The 21471-nt window shown below is 39.9% G+C and overlaps 1 protein-coding gene across 1 annotated transcript; it reads left to right on the top strand.

Moving 5' to 3' along the window:
• The first annotated feature begins 3413 nt into the window (after positions 1-3413).
• On the top strand, positions 3414-7147 carry LOC122019203. The gene is made up of 2 exons (XM_042576699.1): positions 3414-4409; positions 6752-7147. Exons 1-2 carry the CDS (start codon positions 3414-3416, stop codon positions 7145-7147), a joined length of 1392 nt encoding a protein of 463 aa, XP_042432633.1.
• The last annotated feature ends 14324 nt before the right edge of the window (positions 7148-21471 follow it).

The following is a 21471-nucleotide window of genomic DNA, read 5'->3' as shown; positions in this document are numbered from 1 at the left end:
CCGAACCCATACCCGAATTAACTCCCCAAACCCGCGCCCCGTTTCGGGTTTTCCCCACGGGGCCCCAAACCCATTGGGAAAATTGCCACCCCTACGCTCCTCGGTTCGTTTGGGGAGTTGATCTTTTGCAGGTCCTTCTTCCTGAAGCTTTTCGTTCTCCTGGTGAACATTTTCCTTACCAGATTCACTAGGTATTCTTCGTCTTCAGAGTCCTGGTCAGACTCATCCTCAACCTCAGGCTTGTTTTTCATCCTATCCTTGGATAAACTTGCAAACAAAGCTATACCTTTCTCGATCCCGGCATTAGTTTGCTCGTGTAATTCTAATTCGCAAAACAGTTCGTCTAATTTTAATTTTGATAAATTTTTTGAAATCTTGTAGGCATCCACGATGGATGCCCACAAGGTGTTACGTGGAAAGACATTTAATGCATACCTTATTAAGTCCCGGTTCTCCATTTGATGGCCTATCACGTGGAGTCCGTTAAGGATGTCCTTGATCCTCACGTGAAGCTGACTTGCCGATTCTCCTTCCTGCATTTTAATATTAAATAATTTATTTAACAAAAGATCGTGTTTCGTTACCTTGGCGTCGCTTTGACTTCCTTTGTGTAGTTGGATCAGTTTGTCCCACAATTCCTTTGTGTTCTGGTGCGGTCCTACCCGGTTCAATTCTTCCTTCATTAGTCCGCATTGAAGCGTGTTGAGTGCTTTGAAATTCGTTGACGCTTTCTTCTTCATGTCCAGAGTCCACTATTCCGGGTCTAGTGGAATTCCGGAGTTGTTGACCGGTGCTTTGTAGCCTCTTGTGACGCTGAACTATTGGTCGAAATCAGTCTTCAGGTAAACCTCCATCCACTTCTTCCAGTACGAAAAATCATCCCCGTTGAATAGGGGAGGGCGTACTGTACTGAAGCCTTCAATTTGAGACATAATTAACCTGCACACAAGAAAAAAAAATTGACAAAGAGAGTCCCAAGACTTGGTCTTGGATTAGTAGTGCGGGAGAAGAAAAGATAAACTGAAAAACTGAATTGGTGTTGCACTAAATCAGATTAATAGCAACGAAAGAAAATTTCTAAAAAGGTAATAATACCAGTTTGGAATAAAGCAAAAAACTAAAAATCGAAAACAAAATGAAAAAGGTTTCACCCCCTTGTCTGATTGGTGGTTACACCAAATCAGAGTGGTACCTGCTCTGATATCACTTGTTGGATCATAGTGTTCGATAGGAGGGGGGGGGGGTGAATATCGATTAAAAAAAACGTAGAGCGCACAGCAGAAAGGTAAAGCAACGCTAACAAAAGTCATTTTTCACTTGGTTCGGAGCTTGTGTCGACTCCTACTCCAAGGCTCGCACATAAGGGTGCTTTCGATGGGCAATCTACTAGAAATTCGAAATGAATGTTACAGAAGAAGTACAGGAATTACTTAGCAAGGAAAAACCGACAATAAGAAAAACAAACAAGCTAGCGCTAGTCGGAAAATCTTCGTAGCATCGTAGGAGCACAAAAGAGCATATTGTGAGTTGTTTCGTTGTTGTGTTTAGTTTCAGCCTTTACCCTCCTTATATAGGGGGTTTGGGGCGCTTGGATCCCTTCGGGCGCTCGGATCCCTTTGGGCGCTCTGAATATGACATAGCTGACCCAACCAAGATGCTCTATGCGGCGAAGTGACGTTTGGGGATAAAATTCACCTCCGGGCGCCCAGATCGATCCCGGGCGCCCGGATCCAACCCGGGTGCCCGGATCCAACCCGAGTGCCCGGACCCTGGTTTTCTAGCAACTTCCTTCCTGCAAGAAAACATTAGTCTGGAGGCAAACATACGATATATATATCCTGCAAAACAAAGTGTTAACACAGTTTAAAATCAACAAGTAGAGTATTAGCTAGATTCCGTCTCCTCGAGATCGGAATCTAGTCACGATCTCGACTTAGAGATCGGAAATGGGTCTAAGTCGGATCGACGCCTAATGTTCCCTTCCCGGGAACGCGTCCTCATATATAGTCACTTCCCTCCAGTGACTTACCTTCACTTACCTGCCAAACGTCCAGTCAGCCCTTCGACCCTTGTGGACTTTATGTCAGCTATCCGGTCAGCCTGTCGACCTAGATGGACTTCATACCAAACGTTCGATCAACCCGTCGACCCGTTTGAACTTCATGCCAGCTATCCGGTCGGCCCGTCGACCTAGCTTGACTTCGTGCCAGATATCAGGTCAGTCCGTCGACCAGTCTGGGCTTCTCCTGCACACTCAATCAGAGTGTTAGATAACAATAAAACTAACTTAACCTATTTTGTCATTCATCAAAACTTGAGTTATACCGTTAGTGCTAACCGCACCAACATAGGCAAATTATCTAATCGATTGGGAATTGTTCTAATCGATTAGGGACTATTTTTATGGAGTAAAGAAAAGTATTGAATCAATTAGACTAATTGATTTAGCATTGCCCAATTGATTAGGGTAATCGTTTGGGAGATTTGTTGCGACAAACACAGAAGGTGTAAGAATCGATTGTGCAATTGATTAAAGCCAAACCAATCGATTATCCAGAATCGATTGTGCAATTGATTAAAGCCAAACCAATCGATTAGGATAATCGATTGAGGGGTTTTTTACGATAGCACAAAAAGCCTTGAAATATATTGGCACAATCGATTTGGAGCATAGTTGTTCATGTCGATTTTTGGTAAATCTGGAGCGAAATGTTGTTGCACTTTTGAGTCAACAAAAGGTATCTTCGAATAACAAGAGATCAAGAGCAAAGTGTTTATTGTATTTATATTTACTTCCGTGTTCTTGTTATATTCTCGTGCTTAAGTTTGTACAAGACTCATTCGTCTCCGGGAAGGAGATTTTCATAATGTATCTGTGAGATTGAGGAGATAAATATCAAATAAAATAAAGATACTAGCATTGTTTCAAATTTTCTATTACAAATCAAATTCAAAGAAACGAAAGAAACTATTTATCCTCTCCTAGCTCTCTCCATATTATAACAATCCTTCTATATCCTCCTCCGGGTATCTACCGTACGTCTTTCATTTTATTCGTCAAACAAAATCCAAATCAAGATTATGGAGAACGTTCCTATTTAGTCGAAGTGATCTAAAAGTCAACTATGAAACAAATTGATCACTAGCACTGAGTTTTTATCTCAAGAAATGGAAATTACTAAATTCTTAGTTATATATGGATCGACGAGTAGCCAAATTTGCCTTGCCTAAAATGGGGACGTCATATATACCAATTAATTAAAGAGATTATGTTGCCATTTTTTCCGCATTCAAATCTCAGAATATTATAATATTAATGGATTCAGATCATACATGTAAGCAGATTTCGATCGACCGATCATCAGATTCATCTCCGTCCCTCTCTCTCGATCTCTTGTGCGATTCCAACAACCATGAACGCTGGCCATGAGCAGAATCTCAAGTTCTTCAATCTTCCTTTCTCAAGCAAGCGTTCTTCAATCTTTCTTTTTGTGATTACCTTCCTCCTCTTCCTCCTCCTCCTCCTCTTCCGAGTGAAATCCTTCGATCTCTTCTCGCTACCTTCGATCTCTTCTCCTCCTGAGGCGGAGCTCAACGGGACTCGCCCTATACTCAGCCAACTCGTCACTTTCTTCCCCCTCAAGGACTTGAAGTTCGCCGATCGGCCGACGTCGGGACGGACCTGGTTCATGAGCTCCTTCAATGACTCCTTCGACGGCGGCGATAGCCAGTATCTCTACTTCCCGTCGATGACGTCGAACGGACGGTTGCTCTGCATCTCGGCGCGCGACGTATCCAACGGAACAAGGAACTCGTACGCACTCGCATGGCCGGAGGCGCTTCCAGAAGGCGCCGCTCTCCTCCCCGGCCTCACCTTCGTCTCCGACACCTTCTACGACTACGACAACCTGTGGCACGGCCTCGGCGCGCTCCTTCCGTTCGCGTCGTGGCACCAGCGCAAGCAATGCGTGGTGCCGGCGCGGTGGGTGCTGTTTCACCGCGGCGAGTTAAGGACGACCATGGGCAAGTGGGTGCGCACTCTCGCGGAGGCGACCATCGGGGAGGTGAGGATAGAGGACTTCGGTGACAGCGACGGTAGAGGAGGAGGGGTGGCGTGCTTCGAAAAGGCGGTGGTGTTCCGGCACAATGAGGGCGCGATGAGGAAGCAGAGGCGGAGGGAGGTTTACGCAGGGATGCGGTGCAGGGCCAGAGCGCACTGCGGCGTCGTGGGAGATCGTCGGGAGGAGGATTCGACGGTGACGATTCGCTTGACGTTGCTGCTCCGGTTGGGTTCGAGGGCGTTCAAGAACGAGTCGGCGGTGATCGGAATCTTTGAAAGGGAGTGCGCTAGGGTGGAAGGTTGCAGGGTTCAGGTTGCATGGGGAAACAACATGACATTTTGTGATCAGGTACCGTACATATCAAGTATTGACAGTTATATTTGTTTATAGACTATAGTATTTTAGTATTTATATACATATTATGTTGTTATAGGGGGTTGGTAGCACGTTGGATTTTGTCAGGATTAGGGCAGTAAATTGAATTGAGTATTAGTTAATAGGTTGGTAACGATTTATATATACATCTGATAAAGATCAATTAAATAATTAAATTTAAATAATATGTTTAATTAATTAAATGAAAAAAATAAAATACATATACGTTCACTTCGTTAACATTCATTCATGAATAATATTTATAAAAATATTCATGAATAATTTTTATGAATAATATTCGTAAATAATATTCATGAATGATGTTCGTGAACGTTTATTAAAGATGTTAGTGAATCATGTTCATCAATAAATTTATTATTAATTTTCTAAATAAATAAAAAAAATTAAAATAAATAAATAAACTTGTATTGTCAAGTTCAATAATTAATCAAACAAGTTTAATATTTCAAACAATCAAATAAGTTTGAATTAAGAGTTCGATAACATCTAAACGAATTAAGTTCAAGCCAAGTTCAAATCAAGCTCAAGCTCATAAAAAAAAAATCAATCCAATCTTGAATAATCATTTTAACGATTTGGTTCATTTTAGGCTAGGGTCAGCTCGGCTTACCTCGATTACCTTATCAAACAAGTTTGAACACTACAAAAATTATCTCGGTTTGGCTTGTTTACAGACCTAGTCAGGATAAGATAGTGACGTCAGGCAGGATAGTGATTATTCCACAGGCAGACAAAAGGAAGAATTGAGAAGAAGACAAGAAAAAAACAAAGACAAAACTCATCATTTGCCAAAAAGGAAACTTTGTTAATAATAGAGGATGAATCCTCATACAGCTAAACAGAAAAGCCGAATCCTCTGGTTTGCATTTTGCAAACCAAAGGATGGTCCCTTTGCATTCATTGGTGGGGATTGATGGTCCCCACCTATTTTACTGATAAGGGACTATCAATTCCCATCAATACATGCAAAGGGACTATCCTCTGGTTCGCAAAAATGCACCAGAGGATCTCTTCTACTAAATATGTATTTATAGAATTTAGACCCTAAGATAAAGAAAGAAAAGAAATCTCAATATATATACCTCAATTCTTATCTTATAGAAAAAGAAAAGAAATTCTTCTAGAAATAAAAATTCTTAATAGAAATCAAAATTAATAAAACAGGATGCTGATATAAATAAACTCTAATTGATAAATAACAGAAATATTAAAATTATTTTAAATACCATAAAAATAAAAATTATTAAAATAGTAAAATTATTTTTGGAGGCTTTGATGAAGATCTAAACGTTACTTTTTGGATATGAAATTTGGCAGTTACAAGTTCCCCCATAATGAATGTAGATTTATGAATTATGAACATGTGACCGCTGATAGAGACTGATTTTGAGTTCTGAGTCAAAAGTTATAATCCTTTAAACTTCAAGGGTCATATTGAGTTAGTCCAATGTCGGATAGTTATAATTGGGTATCCGACACATCGAGCAAACAAAAAAATCTGATCACTACCCGATGAGGTTGGATACTCGGGTAATATCAAGTACCCGATGTTGGGTACTAGACATTTTTTAAAGAAAAAGATATTAATGGAATAAATGAGAAGAATTTTATACCCTTGAAAAAAAAATTTGGATCACCAAAGATATGAAAATCATCCAAGTTGCCATTGATGAACAATGTTGGTTTCTTGTGAAATAAGAAAAACAACATCGATCACTTTAATTCATATATAATAATAGATGGGTACTCGATCGAGTTTTGAAGAGGAAAAATCCTCTCCAAGTTTGATCCGACAACAACAAATTTGGATTAGAGTATTACCTAAACCTGACTTTTAAAAATAACTATCCGACCTGATGGATCATATTTCGAATACCTGAGCTGAATTTTCACCCTTAATTGTTTGTTAATAATAACAATTCCTCAAAAACTAAACTCTAATTAATAAAATTTACTTGTTTTATTCTAATACATTACTAGAAGACTGATATCTTTGATATAATTTATGTGTGATTGATATGTACCTATTGCAGTAATAAAGGTGATAATCCTCATCTTGGGGCTCTTTCAGGACTATTCCATACGATTTGAAAGGGAGATACATTATGGAGGCTTTATCTAGCATAGTGGTTCTTTGCATGGGGTAAGATAACCCGTGATGCATCTCACACAGTTAGGAATCAACTTCATAATCTATTACAATAACACCATATATAAATACTAACTGTGTAAATATGTAGAGTTAAAATACATCACATATATGTAGCTATGATATATGGATAGTATTGTTACAGGTGAAGCTGATGAGGGAGACGGATGTGTTGGTGTCACCTCATGGAGCTCAGCTAGCGAACTTGTTCCTGATGGAGGAGAAGAGCAGCATCATGGAATTTTACCCTAAGGGGTGGAGTGAGTTGGCCGGAGCGGGGCAGTATGTTTACCGGTGGATGGCGGATGCAGCAGGGATGCAACACAAGGGGTCATGGCAGGATCCAGAGGGGGATCAGGTGGAGTGTGGAGATGCCGTTGACCAGCACAAATGCTTTGGCTTGTTCAAAGATGGAAAGATTGGGGTGGATGAAAAGTACTTCACTCAATGGAGTGCTACAGTGCTCAAGGAAGCCAAGGAAATGAAGCTAATTGGCAATGGCCAACTACACATTCCGTCCACTTCTTGTCTATGTATGTAGCTATTAATCCAAAACGAATGAGATGTTTGAATTGTATTGCTAACTCTAATTAAAAAGAAGAAGATAAAAGGAGAATAGTTTTGTGAAATTACAACTACGAATATAGTACCATTCTGATGCCTAATCAACTCGAGACTATCTTTTGAATTTTAATGGATCATAACTTTTAATTTGAGTATTGATATGAGTTATAAAAAGAGAACCCAAGAGATAACATGCCCGTCAATGTTAAGGTGATGTGACAGTCAAAATTAATGAAGAAAAATATCTCCACATCTGGTTCTGATTGGCTGCTCGGTGTTGGGGCTCGTCAGATGAGCTAGTCAGATTTTGAGCCATTTGGAAAAAAGGTCGACCGACCCTTAAGCCGACCGAACATAAAGGTTTTAGTGCTTCACCTTTGAACTAAGGAAACAACTTGCCTAGTCACTCAATAGTCGATCGAGTTTAAAGATAGTCACCCTTATAGGCCGGCCGAAATAGTCGATCCACCGTCAAAGGAAGGGTCAAACTCATTATTATGTAGAAGTCTCTCTATATATGCCCGGTCGATTTGATCACCAGTCAGCCCTATGAGTATCTGTTCAATAGTTGAATTGACGGGGTATATAAGAATGCATACCCATCTCCTTTATATATAAGGGGGTGATAACTTGCATTTTTATTGATTATTTTGGCTCTTATACTTAGCATTTTTACCTTCTCACATGCTTAATTTTATGGTTATATTATATTTTATGAGTAGAATCTATTTTGGACTTAATTATACATTTCTTACAAATTATGGAATTTAATTGCACATTTTAAATATGATTTTGTAGGAAATCGAAAGAGCCATGAATTAGGATTGAGCCGGATCAAATTTGGCTTGATTTGGAGGTCAAACGGAGGAGATCAAGCTGAATTAATGTGGATCGTTGATCAAGATCCAGTGAGATCCTGCCTCTTCAGTTAGATCAAGTGATCCATCCCTTAATCCTCATTTAAAGAGATCTGGACCGTCCATAGAGATCATTCTCATCCAAGTCCAATTCATCTCCAATTTAAATCAAGAAAATAGCCCAATTTGAGCCAACAATTCAACTCTTAAAACCCAATCCAAAAGCCGAATCTTGAAGCCCAATTTCATAACCCAATTACCCTTCTCTTATTGGATTCGGATCCCATTCCTTCCCAAACCCGATCCACTAAGAAACCTTACCTCTTCACGCGGACGGAACAGAACAGGAGCTCCCTCTTCTTCGTGACTTCTTCCCACGAGCTAGGGCACGCGAACTTTCTCCACAGCGTGCCCCGTCCTCTTCTTCTTCCTTCTCTCCAGCCGACGGGCTCTATTCCTTTTCTTTCACTGCCGCCGGTCGGCCATCCACAGCCCACACTTCCTCTTCTCGATTTCAATCGGCGACGACAGCAAGTACTCGGTAGGGGGCAACAAACTTCGAAGATGACTCCGAGCATCCACCTCGCTAGAGAGGGTTTCTCCGGCAAGACATCCACCTTTCGACAATGTCTTCCGACTGGGGTTCAGGCGGTAGATTCCAGAGGACCGACGGTTCTTCCATTTCTCAGCAGTTCATTTTCATCTCCGACTAACTTTCAGCGAAGGGGTTCTTCGTTGGAAGATTGTGATCATCCCATTGTTGTCGAAGCAAGCAACCACCAGCAGAGTGCTCTATCCACTGGCTTTTGGGGTTCCGGAGCCGGGTCCTTCATGTGACGACGAGGATAGTTGTTGGTAATTGGAAGTGGATGTGTGAATTGTGGTTGGATTAGTTTAGTTTTCTTAGTTTAATTCTGTTAATTGTGTCAATTTGCTTTTGTTGATGTTTTGTGGTTGAATGTTTGTATTAACTTGAATTTCCATGTTTGAATTGCACGGAGTATGTATAATTAGTTTCACGCATGCAACGTGTTCGATGAAATGCTTCAACCAATAGTTAGGTTTAATTTGATGCATTTTGGCATGTTTAATTCTTGCTTTGTCTTGTTCGTTCAATTTCGTTAAGTTATAATTATGATTTAATGCAATTAGGATAGATTAGCTTAGGTTTTATTACATGCTTGTTGGTTTTGTTACATGCTAGTTTCGTTTTATGCTTTACTTATGTTGTCTTTTATTTTTTGCAATTGTAGTTATGTTGGTTTAACTTTATTATTTGCATTGTTTTTCATTTACTAGATTAGGTTTCATTTAATGTTTTGTAATTTCATTTCTTAGTTTAATTGTGTTGATAGTTAATCCATAGCATAGTGTGACAATGTATTGTGGATTAATTATTCGCACTTAGTTAGATTTCATTCCGGCATTAGATTAGTTTCCTACATGTTCTGCTTTTCATTCGTAGGATTTAGATTCAAAACCCAAAACCCCCAATTCTATATTAAAAATCCCAAAAATAGAAATAACATATGATCCTAAGTTTACCATCCTATCGTTGCTTTCGTTGGTGGAAGACCCGAGTCATTTTTATGCTACATTAGCGTAGGAGGGGTTTGACACTTCATTGTTTGATGCCCAATTCACGACAAATTGGGCCATAATCAAATTGGTGCCATTGCCAGGGAAAAGTAGCGGTGTTTGGTAATCTTAGGATTGTTTCTCTATTTTTTGTGGTTGCAAAAAAAATTCAAAAACATTGTTAGGGGTTTAATTATTTCCTCTTTTGTATGCATATCTACTATCTTGTATATTTTCTTGTGTCTTTTGATGATATTTGCATGAGTGTTTCAGGAAAGACCAGGAAATCTGTGTGTTATCAACAATTTAGAGTTTCAGTGTGTTCAGGATCTCAGACTTGATGAGTAAAATGGAGAACATTGAAAAGACTCTCAGAGAGCTTTGGGCACCAGATTTCTTAGTCAATTCTTTCTACATTCAATATTCTGATTTAGAAGCAGACTTTGAGTTATGGAATATTGTTCATATTACCGAAGTTTCATGGACTTTCTGGTGAAGATCCCAATAGACATCTACAAGAACTAGATATGATGTGCTCTTCATGGAACCCACATGGCATATCAGAAGAAGATGTTAGACTTAGAGCATTTCCATTTTCAGTAGCAGATTCAGCAAAAAATTGGTTGTATTGTCTCCCACTCAACTCTATCACCAGTTGGATCGAGATGAATAAATTATTTCTAGCGAGGTTCTTTCCTGCTTCTAGGATCGTAGCTATTCAGAAGAGTATTTGTGGAATTCAACAATTTACAAGAGAATAGTTTCAAGAATATTGGGATAGATTTAAAAGGCTTGTTGCTAGTTGCCCTCAGCACCAGATAAGCGATCAACTACTGATTATATACTTCTATGAGGGATTGTGTCCCATGGGCAGGAGTATGGTTGATGCAGCTAATGGAGGGGCTTTAGTTAACAAAACATCTACTCAGGCCAGAGAACTTATCGAGATTATGGCTGCAAATTATCAACAATATGGGACTAGACTGATGATTACCGAAGATGTTCATTCCTTTACCAGTGTATTCCCAACTAGAACCCAGTATCAGTAACTTGATCCTCAGTATTATCAGACTCATAAGCAGGATAGGTATAATTTAATTGAAGGATTAAGGTATGGAAATATACAACAAGGGATTTCTAAGTGGCCCCAGATTTATCAGCCTTACTTTCAGCACCATTAACCTGAGCAACATTGTAGGGAGCAGTCACAACAATGTTTGCAACAACAAGAAACATAGTTCCAGCCAAGAACACAATCATCGACATGGTTACAGTTGCAATCAGATCAACCTACTGCATCAATTCCTGAGGAGATGAATTGTAGAGTTTGTGATATTCCTGACTTTTATTCTGCTACTCTACATGACTCTTCTAGTTTTTTTTGTATCATGATGTTGTAGTTGATTATGATATTATTGTTGTTGATGATATTGTTGTTCCAGATAGTCTTAATGTTGCAGGTATAGGAGATAATGATGAAAGTGTAGGGGAGACCTAAGAATCGCTTCCTATGACTATTCTTCTACCATTTGAGCTAGTGGAGCTTGCTATTTTACTTAGTGATGATGGAAGTATAGGGGAAACTCAAGAATCACTCCCATTGATTGTACCTGATTCAGAGCCAAATCTTTTACTTGATCAAGATAATGTCACATTTCCTGTTTTAGAACCTCCAGGTACCTTTTAGGATGGTAAGGTTGATATTTCTTCTGAATATTTAGGAAATTCCATGGAGGTAATTTATTTTTATTGTATTAAATATGACACATCTTTTGATTCATGCTCTGTTGATTTTGTTATTATTTCTAGTCTATCTGACATAATATGCGTGCAGGAATTACATCCTCTTTTTAGTGCACAAGATTTCTTCAGATATTTCATTGGCAGTCATTCACGCAAGGATGCATTCTATCACTTGAAGAAAGCCCTAACATTTTATGCAATAATGAAGCTTTTGGAGTGGACACTCCAACTGAACCATCTTCGACCACTGGAGAAAATTTTTAAGGAGGCGAAGGTGGAGGGAGCATTCTTCACTTCACCTACAATCATCCCACTTCTAGAATGGCTTTTGGAACTGAATCGACTGCGACGACCAGAAATTCAGGGGAGTCTGTTCCATCTTATTTCTTCTTTCCCTTTTTGCTTGTATATATGTCTTTACTTTCTTTGCTTTGTTTGCATTGTTTGTTTTTATTTGGTAGTTTATTTTTAGTTTGTCTTGTTGATTTTCATAATAAATTTCTTATGTGTTATTTTTATCAATTTAGAAATTGTGAAAGTTAGTTAAATTTGATTGTCGAATTTGATGATTTATTGTCATGATTGGATTCTTGGATTGCATGTGATTACAACTTGATGATGGATTCTATGTTGGTAGATTGAGATGATAAATTTTGATATACCTAGTGAGGATATTTTTGAGCCTATTATTCCTATTGATGTGTGATGCACTTGTGGTTAATGCTACTCTAGAACTTGCTTAATTCTTTCAAGACCACATTATCATAGGTTTGCATGATTTTTATGAAGGCTATCTCACTTTCTTTTATTCATTCCTTTTGTTATCACATGTTGCTTAAATAATTCCCTTATCTTTGGGCATTTCATTCTTTTATCTCTTCCATTTATTTCCCTCTATTCTTCTTTTGGATGTGGATATCTTGGATGTTATATGATGAGTGTTTTGCCCGAGATAGATAAAAATTTAAGAGTTGGGGGGGGGGGGGAGAGAGAGAAATAGCTTAGTGAAATTTAGAAGAAGCATAGGTGAACCATGCTTGATCACTATAGGTAAACTATGCTATTTATCTTTTTATTTGAGCTATTGATGATGTTGTATAGTGATGCACAATATGTTGAAAAAAATTGAAAAAAAAAAGAAAAAGAAAAAAAATCAGAAACGAAAAAAAACAAATAAAGAAAGAAAAAAATAGTAAAGAAAAAAAATAGAAAAGAGAAAAAAAAATAGAAAAAGAAAAAAAATACTTTGATATGTTGTGTTATTTTTACATTCATATGTGGTAGAACTTTTTGTTAGTGATAATCTTTATTGTAGCAACATTGAGATTTTATTGTATATCATTAGTGGTATTTTATTGAAAGGCTATAATAGAGGTTGTCTATATATTTATTAGATTTGTGAAAATCTTTGACATATGATATTTTGTATTCATTTGTGGTAAATTTTTTGTGAGTGATAATTTTTATTTTAGCGATATTGAGATATTATTGTATATCATGTGTAGATTTTAGTATGAAATGCTAGAGTAGGAGTTTTTCACATTTTTATTGTATTGATGAAAGGTGATAGAATTTTTTGTGAGTAACAATCTTTATGGTAGCAAAATTTGGATTTTATTATATATTATGAGTGAATGTTTATTGAAAAGCTATCGTAGAGATTGTTTACATTTTTATTGAGTTTTTAGAGCTAGCTTGGAAGTTGGATGAGATACTTTTGGGGCATTATTTTCTTATAATCATCTATGTAACGTTCCATATGTCCATGTCTTCCACCATTACCTTGTTTTTTTTTTCCTTATTTCTTCTCTTACACTATCATTTGCTTGATCTATGCTTCTCTTACATAATTGATGACTTCATTATTTTATTGTGCACTCTTGTGTTTAAAGTGGTGGAGATTAGAAGCAAAGCAAGCATATGGTAGTGCATAAATCATGAGTAGCTTGAGTGAGCTCCATTATTGCATATATATGTGAGGAGAGCCACCATTACTTACCTTGTGAAGTTATTTTGTTATCATTCTCAATTTATTGATTGTGGATTGAAGTTATCTTGTTTGTTAATTGATGTATGAATTGAATCTATGAATGCTTTGGTCGTTTGAATTGGGCAATCCTAGGTAACTTTCTTTTCACTATTTTCTATATATGATTGAGAATTGCTAGGGGAATGCATTTTAGTTGTTTTCTTCTTTTGTTGATTAGCTCGAGACGAGCAAAAATAAGTGTGGGGGAGTTGATAACTAGCATTTTTATTAATTATTTTGACTCTTATACTTAGCATTTTTACCTTCTCACATGCTTAATTTTATGGTTATATTATATTTTATGAGTAGAATCTATTTTGGACTTAATTATAAATTTCTTACAAATTATGGAATTTAATTGCATGTTTTCAATGTGGTTTTGTAGGAAATCGAAAGAGCCATGGATTAGGGTCGAGCCGGATCAAATTTGGCTTGATTTGAAGGTCAAACAGAGGAGATCAAACTGAATTAATGTGGACCATTGATCAAGATCAGTGAGATCCTGCCCCTTCAGTCAGATCAAGTAATCCAGCCCTTCATCCTCATTTAAAGAGATCTGAACCGTCCATAGAGATCATCCTCATCCAAGTCCAATTATCTCCAATTTGGATCAAGAAAAGAGCCCAATTTGAGCCAACAATTCAACTCTTAAAACCCAATCCAAAAGCCCAATCTTGAAGCCCAATTTCATAACCCAATTACCCTTCTCTTATTGGATTCGGATCCCATTCCTTCCCAAACCCGATCCACTAAGAAACCTTACCTCTTCACGCGGACGGAATAGAACAGGAGCTCCCTCTTCTTCGTGACTTCTTCCCACGAGCTAGGGCACGCGAACTTTCTCCACAGCGCGCCCCGTCCTCTTCTTCTTCCTTCTCTCCGGCCGACGACCTCTATTCCTTTTCTTTCACTGCCGCCGGTCAGCCATCCACAACCCACACTTCCTCTTCTAGATTTCAATCGGCGATGACAGCAAGTACTCGGTAGGGGGCATCAAACTTCGAAGATGACTCCGAGCATCCACCTTGCCAGAGAGGGTTTCTCTGGCAAGACATCCACCTTCTGACAGTGTCTTCCGACTGGGGTTCAGGCGGTAGATTTCAGAGGAGCGGCGGTTCTTCCATTTCACAGCAGTTCATTTTCATCTCTGGCCAACTTTCAACGAATGGGTTCTTCGTTGGAAGATTGCGATCATCCCATTGTTGTCGAAGCAAGCAGCCACCGGCAGAGTGCTCTGTCCACCGACTTTGGGGGTTCCAGAGCCGGGTCCTTTGTGTGACGACGAGGATAGTTGTTGGTAATCGGAAGCAGATGTGTGAATTGTGGTTGGATTAGTTTAGTTTTCTTAGTTTAATTCTGTTAATTGTGTCAATTTTCTTTTGTTGATGTTTTGTGGTTGAATGCTTGTATTAACTTGAATTTCCATGTTTGAATTGCATGTAGTATGTGTAATTAGTTTCACGCACACAACGTGTTCGATGAAATGCTTCAACCAATAGTTAGGTTTAATTTGATGCATTTTAGCATGTTTAATTATTGCTTTGTCTTGTTCGTTCAATTTCGTTAAGTTCAAATTTTGATTTAATTGTCACGCCCCGGGGGAGTCCTTGACCAAAGAAAATTTCGGCAGCACCTCCCCTGTACGACTGACAATCTGAAGCATTTCTACAGACACAATATACATCAGCCACATGTGGCTGGAATATATACACAACCACGTAGTTAATAATCTCAGCCTACACGGTTGGACAAATATAACAACAACCACGCAGTTATATATATTTTTATCAGCCCACTCGGCTGAAATCAAAACCAACACAGCGGAAAAACATAAAGATAAGCCCATACAAAACAAAACAAAATACTGCTAGCTGGCTAGGCTTACACCACACAACAACACAACACTCCGGAACAAAATCAGAACACACAAAGCCAAATACACACATATCATATACCAAGATAAAATAAACAAAAAGGCGGAGACATGTCTTCTGATGTGACGTGGGGACCAGTAGGCAGGTACTCCAAGCGAATCCATAACGACCTAGTACCTAAAAAAGATAGTGTCCACGGGGGTGAGTTCAACAACTCAGCATATACTAGTTGACATGTATAGTAAGCTATAACAGACAGTAATAACTATGGAGTACAATCTACGGGACAAAAGCTGGAAATGCAAAATAGAATAGACGGAAGAGAACTGTACTCACTAGGGCCTCCTATCAGAATAGTCAGGTCGTCAGACCGAAAATGTCATAAATCCTGTATGTATGTCAAACATATGCATCCACCCAAATGCAGCATATAAGTGCAACAAACACAATCAGTAAATGCATAAATGCATATGATGCCAATGACATTGTCACACCTGACTCCAGTCAGCCATCTCACACACAATGGTGAAACCGAGTGGGTAGGGCTGTGACTGTTCCCCGATTAGTGACCGGGTGGACGGGATCTGTCGAGTACACCTATCCTCCTACCCCAAATCATAAATGGGGAGCGCAATGCTCTCATCTCCAAGTACACGACGGCTACCACGCTGCGTCACACTACCCATGAGCGGACCAACGGAGCCAAACAAAGTCCAACTGCCTGCCGGCTACCATGCTGCTACACTAAACCAACGGAGCCAAACAGAGTGGAATTGTCTACCGGCTACCACGCTGAGTCACCAGACCAACGGAGCCAAACAGCAAAACTGCCACACACATGTCTGATCTACCACTAACCCATGAGTGGTGGTGTGTACAGATACATGTAACTGGCGATGTGCTCGACAATAATGGAGCAAACTATCGCACGGCATGCAATCATGCAAGATGATGCATGACACTAAACATACCAATATCCTGAACAGCATAGCAATATCCATATATAAATATAAAATGTGTACCATAGGACAATGAACCAAATCAAAGGTACACAGATCAGATAAGGTATCAAAAACCTATGTCCTGAGCACAATAAGGTATGGTATGTCACTACCTCTATGAGCATATAAATAATCATGCGGGTACTAACACAACATGCATAACAGGTGAGCAAACAAGCATGTAACAGGTATCCGGTAGTGACATATCTAAACAAGAACGAACATAATTATTACCAAAGGCTATAACCTACTAAGCATATCAACAATACTTAATCAAAGATAAGTCAAGTTACCCGCCTTTAACTGTAGTCTGTGATAAAAAATCCTCACATCAGAACAATCGTCCCGTAATCAGGGTCCTGCATACAAATATTCAATTTAGCTACTCTAACAAGTATCATTTAGCTAACTGAAGATCAAGACCAAATAAATAAACCTATTGCCTTTCCGATTAAGGAAACCCAAATTGAATCAATCCCAAGTGGTCCCAATTGTTATAACTCAAGAACAATCTCAACTAATACAATTCATTTTATCACTCAATTCAACCATGATCCATCTGAACCAACCAACCTCCAAATAACCATCATGAATCAAACTAAACTTACCCAATAGTGAGTATCCTTTTATCACCTCGCAGTCAGAGAAGTGGTTGTCAGAAAATTCTAGTCGGAGTAACCATGAAGCTACTACTCTCAATGTAAATCATCCACAATCCGCACCTCAATCACATCTGAAATTCCAATCTAAGATAACTAATTACTCATTAGTCATGTTATCACAGATTAACATCTCAAATAGAATATGTTACCAATCCATATCAACCTAACACTAACAAGAGATCAACCAAAACACTATACATAAATTACCTTGAATCAAAATACTCAATCCAGATCTAAAACCTTCACATTTCACATGTCGGTGAATTTTCATTCCAAGTACCCTTAAACAGAACAATCTAACATGAGACTCAAAGAGGATAATCTTGAAAAGAAACTAAACCAACAAAGGAGCAACGATCAGATGCTTATACCTCACCAATGATCTGATGGAGCTGCTCCATGACAACCAGAGAACCAATTGAGGCAGAAAGGCAAGGTCAAGCTCACTGTCAATACAAAGGTAAGTGGCCACGGGTATGTTGGAGCACAGCGAGGAAGAAAATCCACTCAAGAACATCCACTCACCATTAGGGCAGATGATGACCCGAGGTGGTGGAAGAGCCTCACTGGTGACGACCAACCCGCCTGGAATGTCGACATCAACGATCGATAATCGGCACTGTGGCAAGAAAAAACTAGGGCACAGCATTGGTGATGTAAGTTAGGGCACTGGTTGACATCCAAGGGTGGTGGCAGAGGTCGCCGGCGGCTAGCGAGTGGTAACCAACCTCACAACTTGGCGTCTGTCTCGGTGGTCACCGGCAACAGCGAGTGGCGATGGAGGGAGGCCGTGAGAGGGAGAAGGCACTGTCGGGAATGGCTAGGGCATAGTAGAGAAAATCGGAGGGCGCTCGTGTTGGGATTTTCGGGCCGCGAAAATCGCTTTTTCGCGTCACGGAAACCCCCGTCACCGGCTCCGTGCGAAGAATAAAATTTGGAAAAACCTTTGAGTACGAGTTTACTAACACTAGATCTACATTAGAGTTCTAGATGGTTAAGAGATTTTACCCTTGATGTGCGCCCTTCGCGAATCCCGCTCGTCCAAGGTGCCGAATCTCAAGATTATCAAAGTAGACAATCCTCTACACGTATCCACACGAACAAAAGAGGGAGAAAACCAAACTAAAGTGTGCTAGCACCTTAGAAGGGTTCGGCCAAGGTAGGATGAGAGGGAGAGAAGAAAGAGCTCAAGGAGGAAGAAGAATAGAATGAATGCCTTGAATGAAAAAATTCATTCTCATTCATTTTGAGTGGCCGACCACAATTGTAACTCCCTTACAATTAATGTGGCCGACCACATTAAATGGAAAGGGGTTTGTAACCTCCATGATGTGGCACACTCATGTGCTTGCTTTGATGATGTGGCACATCATCATTATTCCTCCTATTGCCAACTCACAAATGAGGTGGCAAATGGTCAAGTCAAACTTGACCTTTCATCTTCCTTCTCAAGTCAAGTCAAACTTGACCAAATCTCTCTCATGGTTGATCTAATCTAACAATTTAATTCAAACCAACTTAATATAATGAATCTAATTCACTTAATTAAATTGATTCAATGAGTCATAATCTAAATTAGACTCATTGAACACATGAATCAACTTGAGTCCAACTCAATTAGCCTAACTTGGATTACTCTTAATCCAATTTGGTTTAATACATGAACCTAATCCTCTTGGTTCATCATATGAACCTAATCTCCATCTAATTGTCCTTAGTGTGTGACCCTATAGGTTCTTGTAACGTTGGCAATGCCCCTAAACCCATTTAGGAGCATAAGTAATCAGCGGTATCTAGCAACACATCATTACTACCCAAGTTACAAGAATGTTGAGATCCAACATCACCTTGTGACTACTAATTGTGACTCCTCACAATATATGAAAAGTGTCCTTCTATCCTAGACATCTAGATTGATCAATGTGAGGCATAGACCGTGTCATCCTCTGACCAATCTAAATCTTGAACTCCAAGTCGACTCACTAAATCAAATGAGCTCAAGATCTCATATTGACTCATTTGGGCATGGCCATGCACTTCGTGGTCTCACTCTATCAAGAATATCGATGTCGCTCCCGTCATATAGGAGGGATAGATCCCATCTACATCACTCACATCCCTCTGCATAATTCGTTACATACCCAGTAATCGCCTTTATAGTCCACCAAGTTACGGGTGACGTTTGACGAAGCCAACGTACGTAACTCCTTATGTAGGGATCCATGGTGACTTCAGGTCCAAGGACTAGTAGTCATACTAATAGTCACATGAGAAAGTATATGACACTCATATAACGATCCATGATACTTTCTCATGGCGGGTCATTCAGTATACATTCTCCAATGCATACCCATGTGTCAACTTGATATCTCTATATCCATGACTTGTGAGATCAAGTCATCAAGTTGACCTACATGCTAGTCTTATTGCGTTAACATTGTCCCTGAATGTTAATACTCGACTAGGAATGATTAAGAGTAGTGTTCCCTATATCATCTCACTATCGATTCAACCAATCGATTGATAAAGGTAAGAACCTTCTACTCAAGGATACTATTATACTTAGTTATTTGACACCAATAAGAGTAAGTATAATAACCAAAACAAATGTCTTTATTTATATAAGAATATGATACAACGAGTCCATACAACAATCATCAAATGGTTGGCTCTAAGGCTCTAACTAACAGCTCGGTGGCTGGTGGTCGTGCTGCCAAGTCGTAGCAGAGGGGGTGGCCATCGCCGGGCTAGGGTAAAGAAGAGAGGAAGAGGAAGGGAACCGCCGTAACCGCCGCGACGCCGGTTAGGGCACGGGAGGAGATGGCGGCTCGGCGCGAGGAGGAGGCGTCGGGCACGCGGGGAAGGGAAAAAAACGAAGGAAAAGGAAATAGAAAATAAAAAGAAAAGAAAATAAAATAAAAAGTAAAATCAAACATTTCCTCGCTTAAATGGGTAGTCTAAACAGGCTTTCCCGGGGCCCAGTTTTCATCCCCGTAAACTCGTCCATACGAGCTCCGAAAATTTCCAGAAAAATTTCTAAAAATTCTGGAAAATTCCCTTATCATTATTCGTCATTTTTTCGGTATTTCACATTCTCCCCCACTAATAAAAATTTGGTCCCCAAATTTCATTATCTATCATAAGCAAATACTAACAAAAGCTAAATAGTATAAATGCTGAACGAAACCATAACTTACATACCTCAAGTGAAAAGATGGGGGTATCGAGCTCAGATAGTATCTTCGAGCTCCCAGGTGACCTTCTCATCCGAATGATGCTGTCATCTGACTTTAACCAGCCGGATAGTCTTGTTCCGCAACTGACGCTCTTTCCAGCCCAGAGTCCATACCGGAACCTCCTCGTAAGTGATGTCAGGCTGAACGGGAACTGGGATATCTCTCAGCACATGTGCTGGGTCAGCTACGTATCTCCTCGGCATAGACACATGGAATATGTCGTGAACACCTGCCAAAGTTGGTGGTAACGCCAAACGATAAGCTACCGCTCCAATTCTCTCCAAGATCTGGAAAGGGCCAATGTATCACGGAGCTAGCTTACCTCTGAAGCCAAATCTCTTCACCCCTTTCATGGGTGAAACTCGCAGAAATACATGGTCGCCTGCAGAGAACTTTAAGAGTCTCCGTCTTCGGTCTGCATAACCCTTCTAGCGGTCCTACGCCTCTGACATCCTCCGTCTGATAGTACGGACCAACTCTGCCTCATGCTAATCTCTATGAGGTCCCAACAACTGGGTCTCTCCACCCTCATCCCAGAGGATGGGTGCCCGACAAGGCCTACCATACAACACTTCAGCGGTGGCATTTGGATAGCCGAATGCAAACCGTTGTTGTAGGCGAACTCTACCAATTGCAAGTGGTCCTCCCAACTGCCCCTAAAAATCCCATACACCTGACCTCAGCAAGTCCTCTAGAGTCTGAATGGTCCGCTCTGACTGTCCATCTATCTGCGGATGGAAAACTGGAGCTGAGTGCCCAAGGCCTGCTACAGACTCTGCTAGAATCGAGACGTGAACCAAGAATCTCTATCCGAAATAATAGTCAAAGGGACACCATATAATCTGATGATCTCCCAACAATACAGATCTGCTAATCGATCCAGGGAATCAGTCAAAGGGACACCATGTAATCTGATGATCTCCCGACAATACAGATCTGCTAATCGATCCAGGGAATCAGTCTTCCGGATAGCTAAGAAGTGCCCGATTTGGTAAATCACTCAACGATTACCCAAATCGTGTCATGGCCTCGTCGTGTCCTAGGCAAATCCGCTACAAAATCCATGGTAATGTGTTCCCATTTCCACTTGGAAATAGGAATCTGTTGAAATAAGCCAGCAGGTCTCTGGTGCTCGGCCTTCACCTGCTGATGGACAAGACATCTCGCTACAAATTCTGCGATGTCTTTCTTTATACCGTTCCACCATACAGAACGCCTCAAATCTCAGTACATACGGGTACCGCCTGGGTGGATAATAAATCGAGAACGATGAGCCTCCTGAAGTAGCTCCTATAAGACCGGGTGAGACTGAGGTACGCAT

The sequence above is a fragment of the Zingiber officinale genome, chromosome 9A, assembly GCF_018446385.1.
Source record: "Zingiber officinale cultivar Zhangliang chromosome 9A, Zo_v1.1, whole genome shotgun sequence".
NCBI classification, from domain to species: Eukaryota; Viridiplantae; Streptophyta; class Magnoliopsida; order Zingiberales; family Zingiberaceae; genus Zingiber; species Zingiber officinale.
This window is presented reverse-complemented; position numbering and strand designations above follow the sequence as displayed.

What these genes read in the sequence shown, in the direction of transcription:
- LOC122019203 (XM_042576699.1), top strand. Translation starts at nt 3,414, where the DNA reads ATGAACGCTGGCCATGAGCAGAATCTCAAGTTCTTCAATCTTCCTTTC. An exon ending in ACATGACATTTTGTGATCAG is followed by an intron (nt 4,410 to 6,751) that starts GTACCGTACATA and finishes GTATTGTTACAG; the next exon opens with GTGAAGCTGATGAGGGAGAC.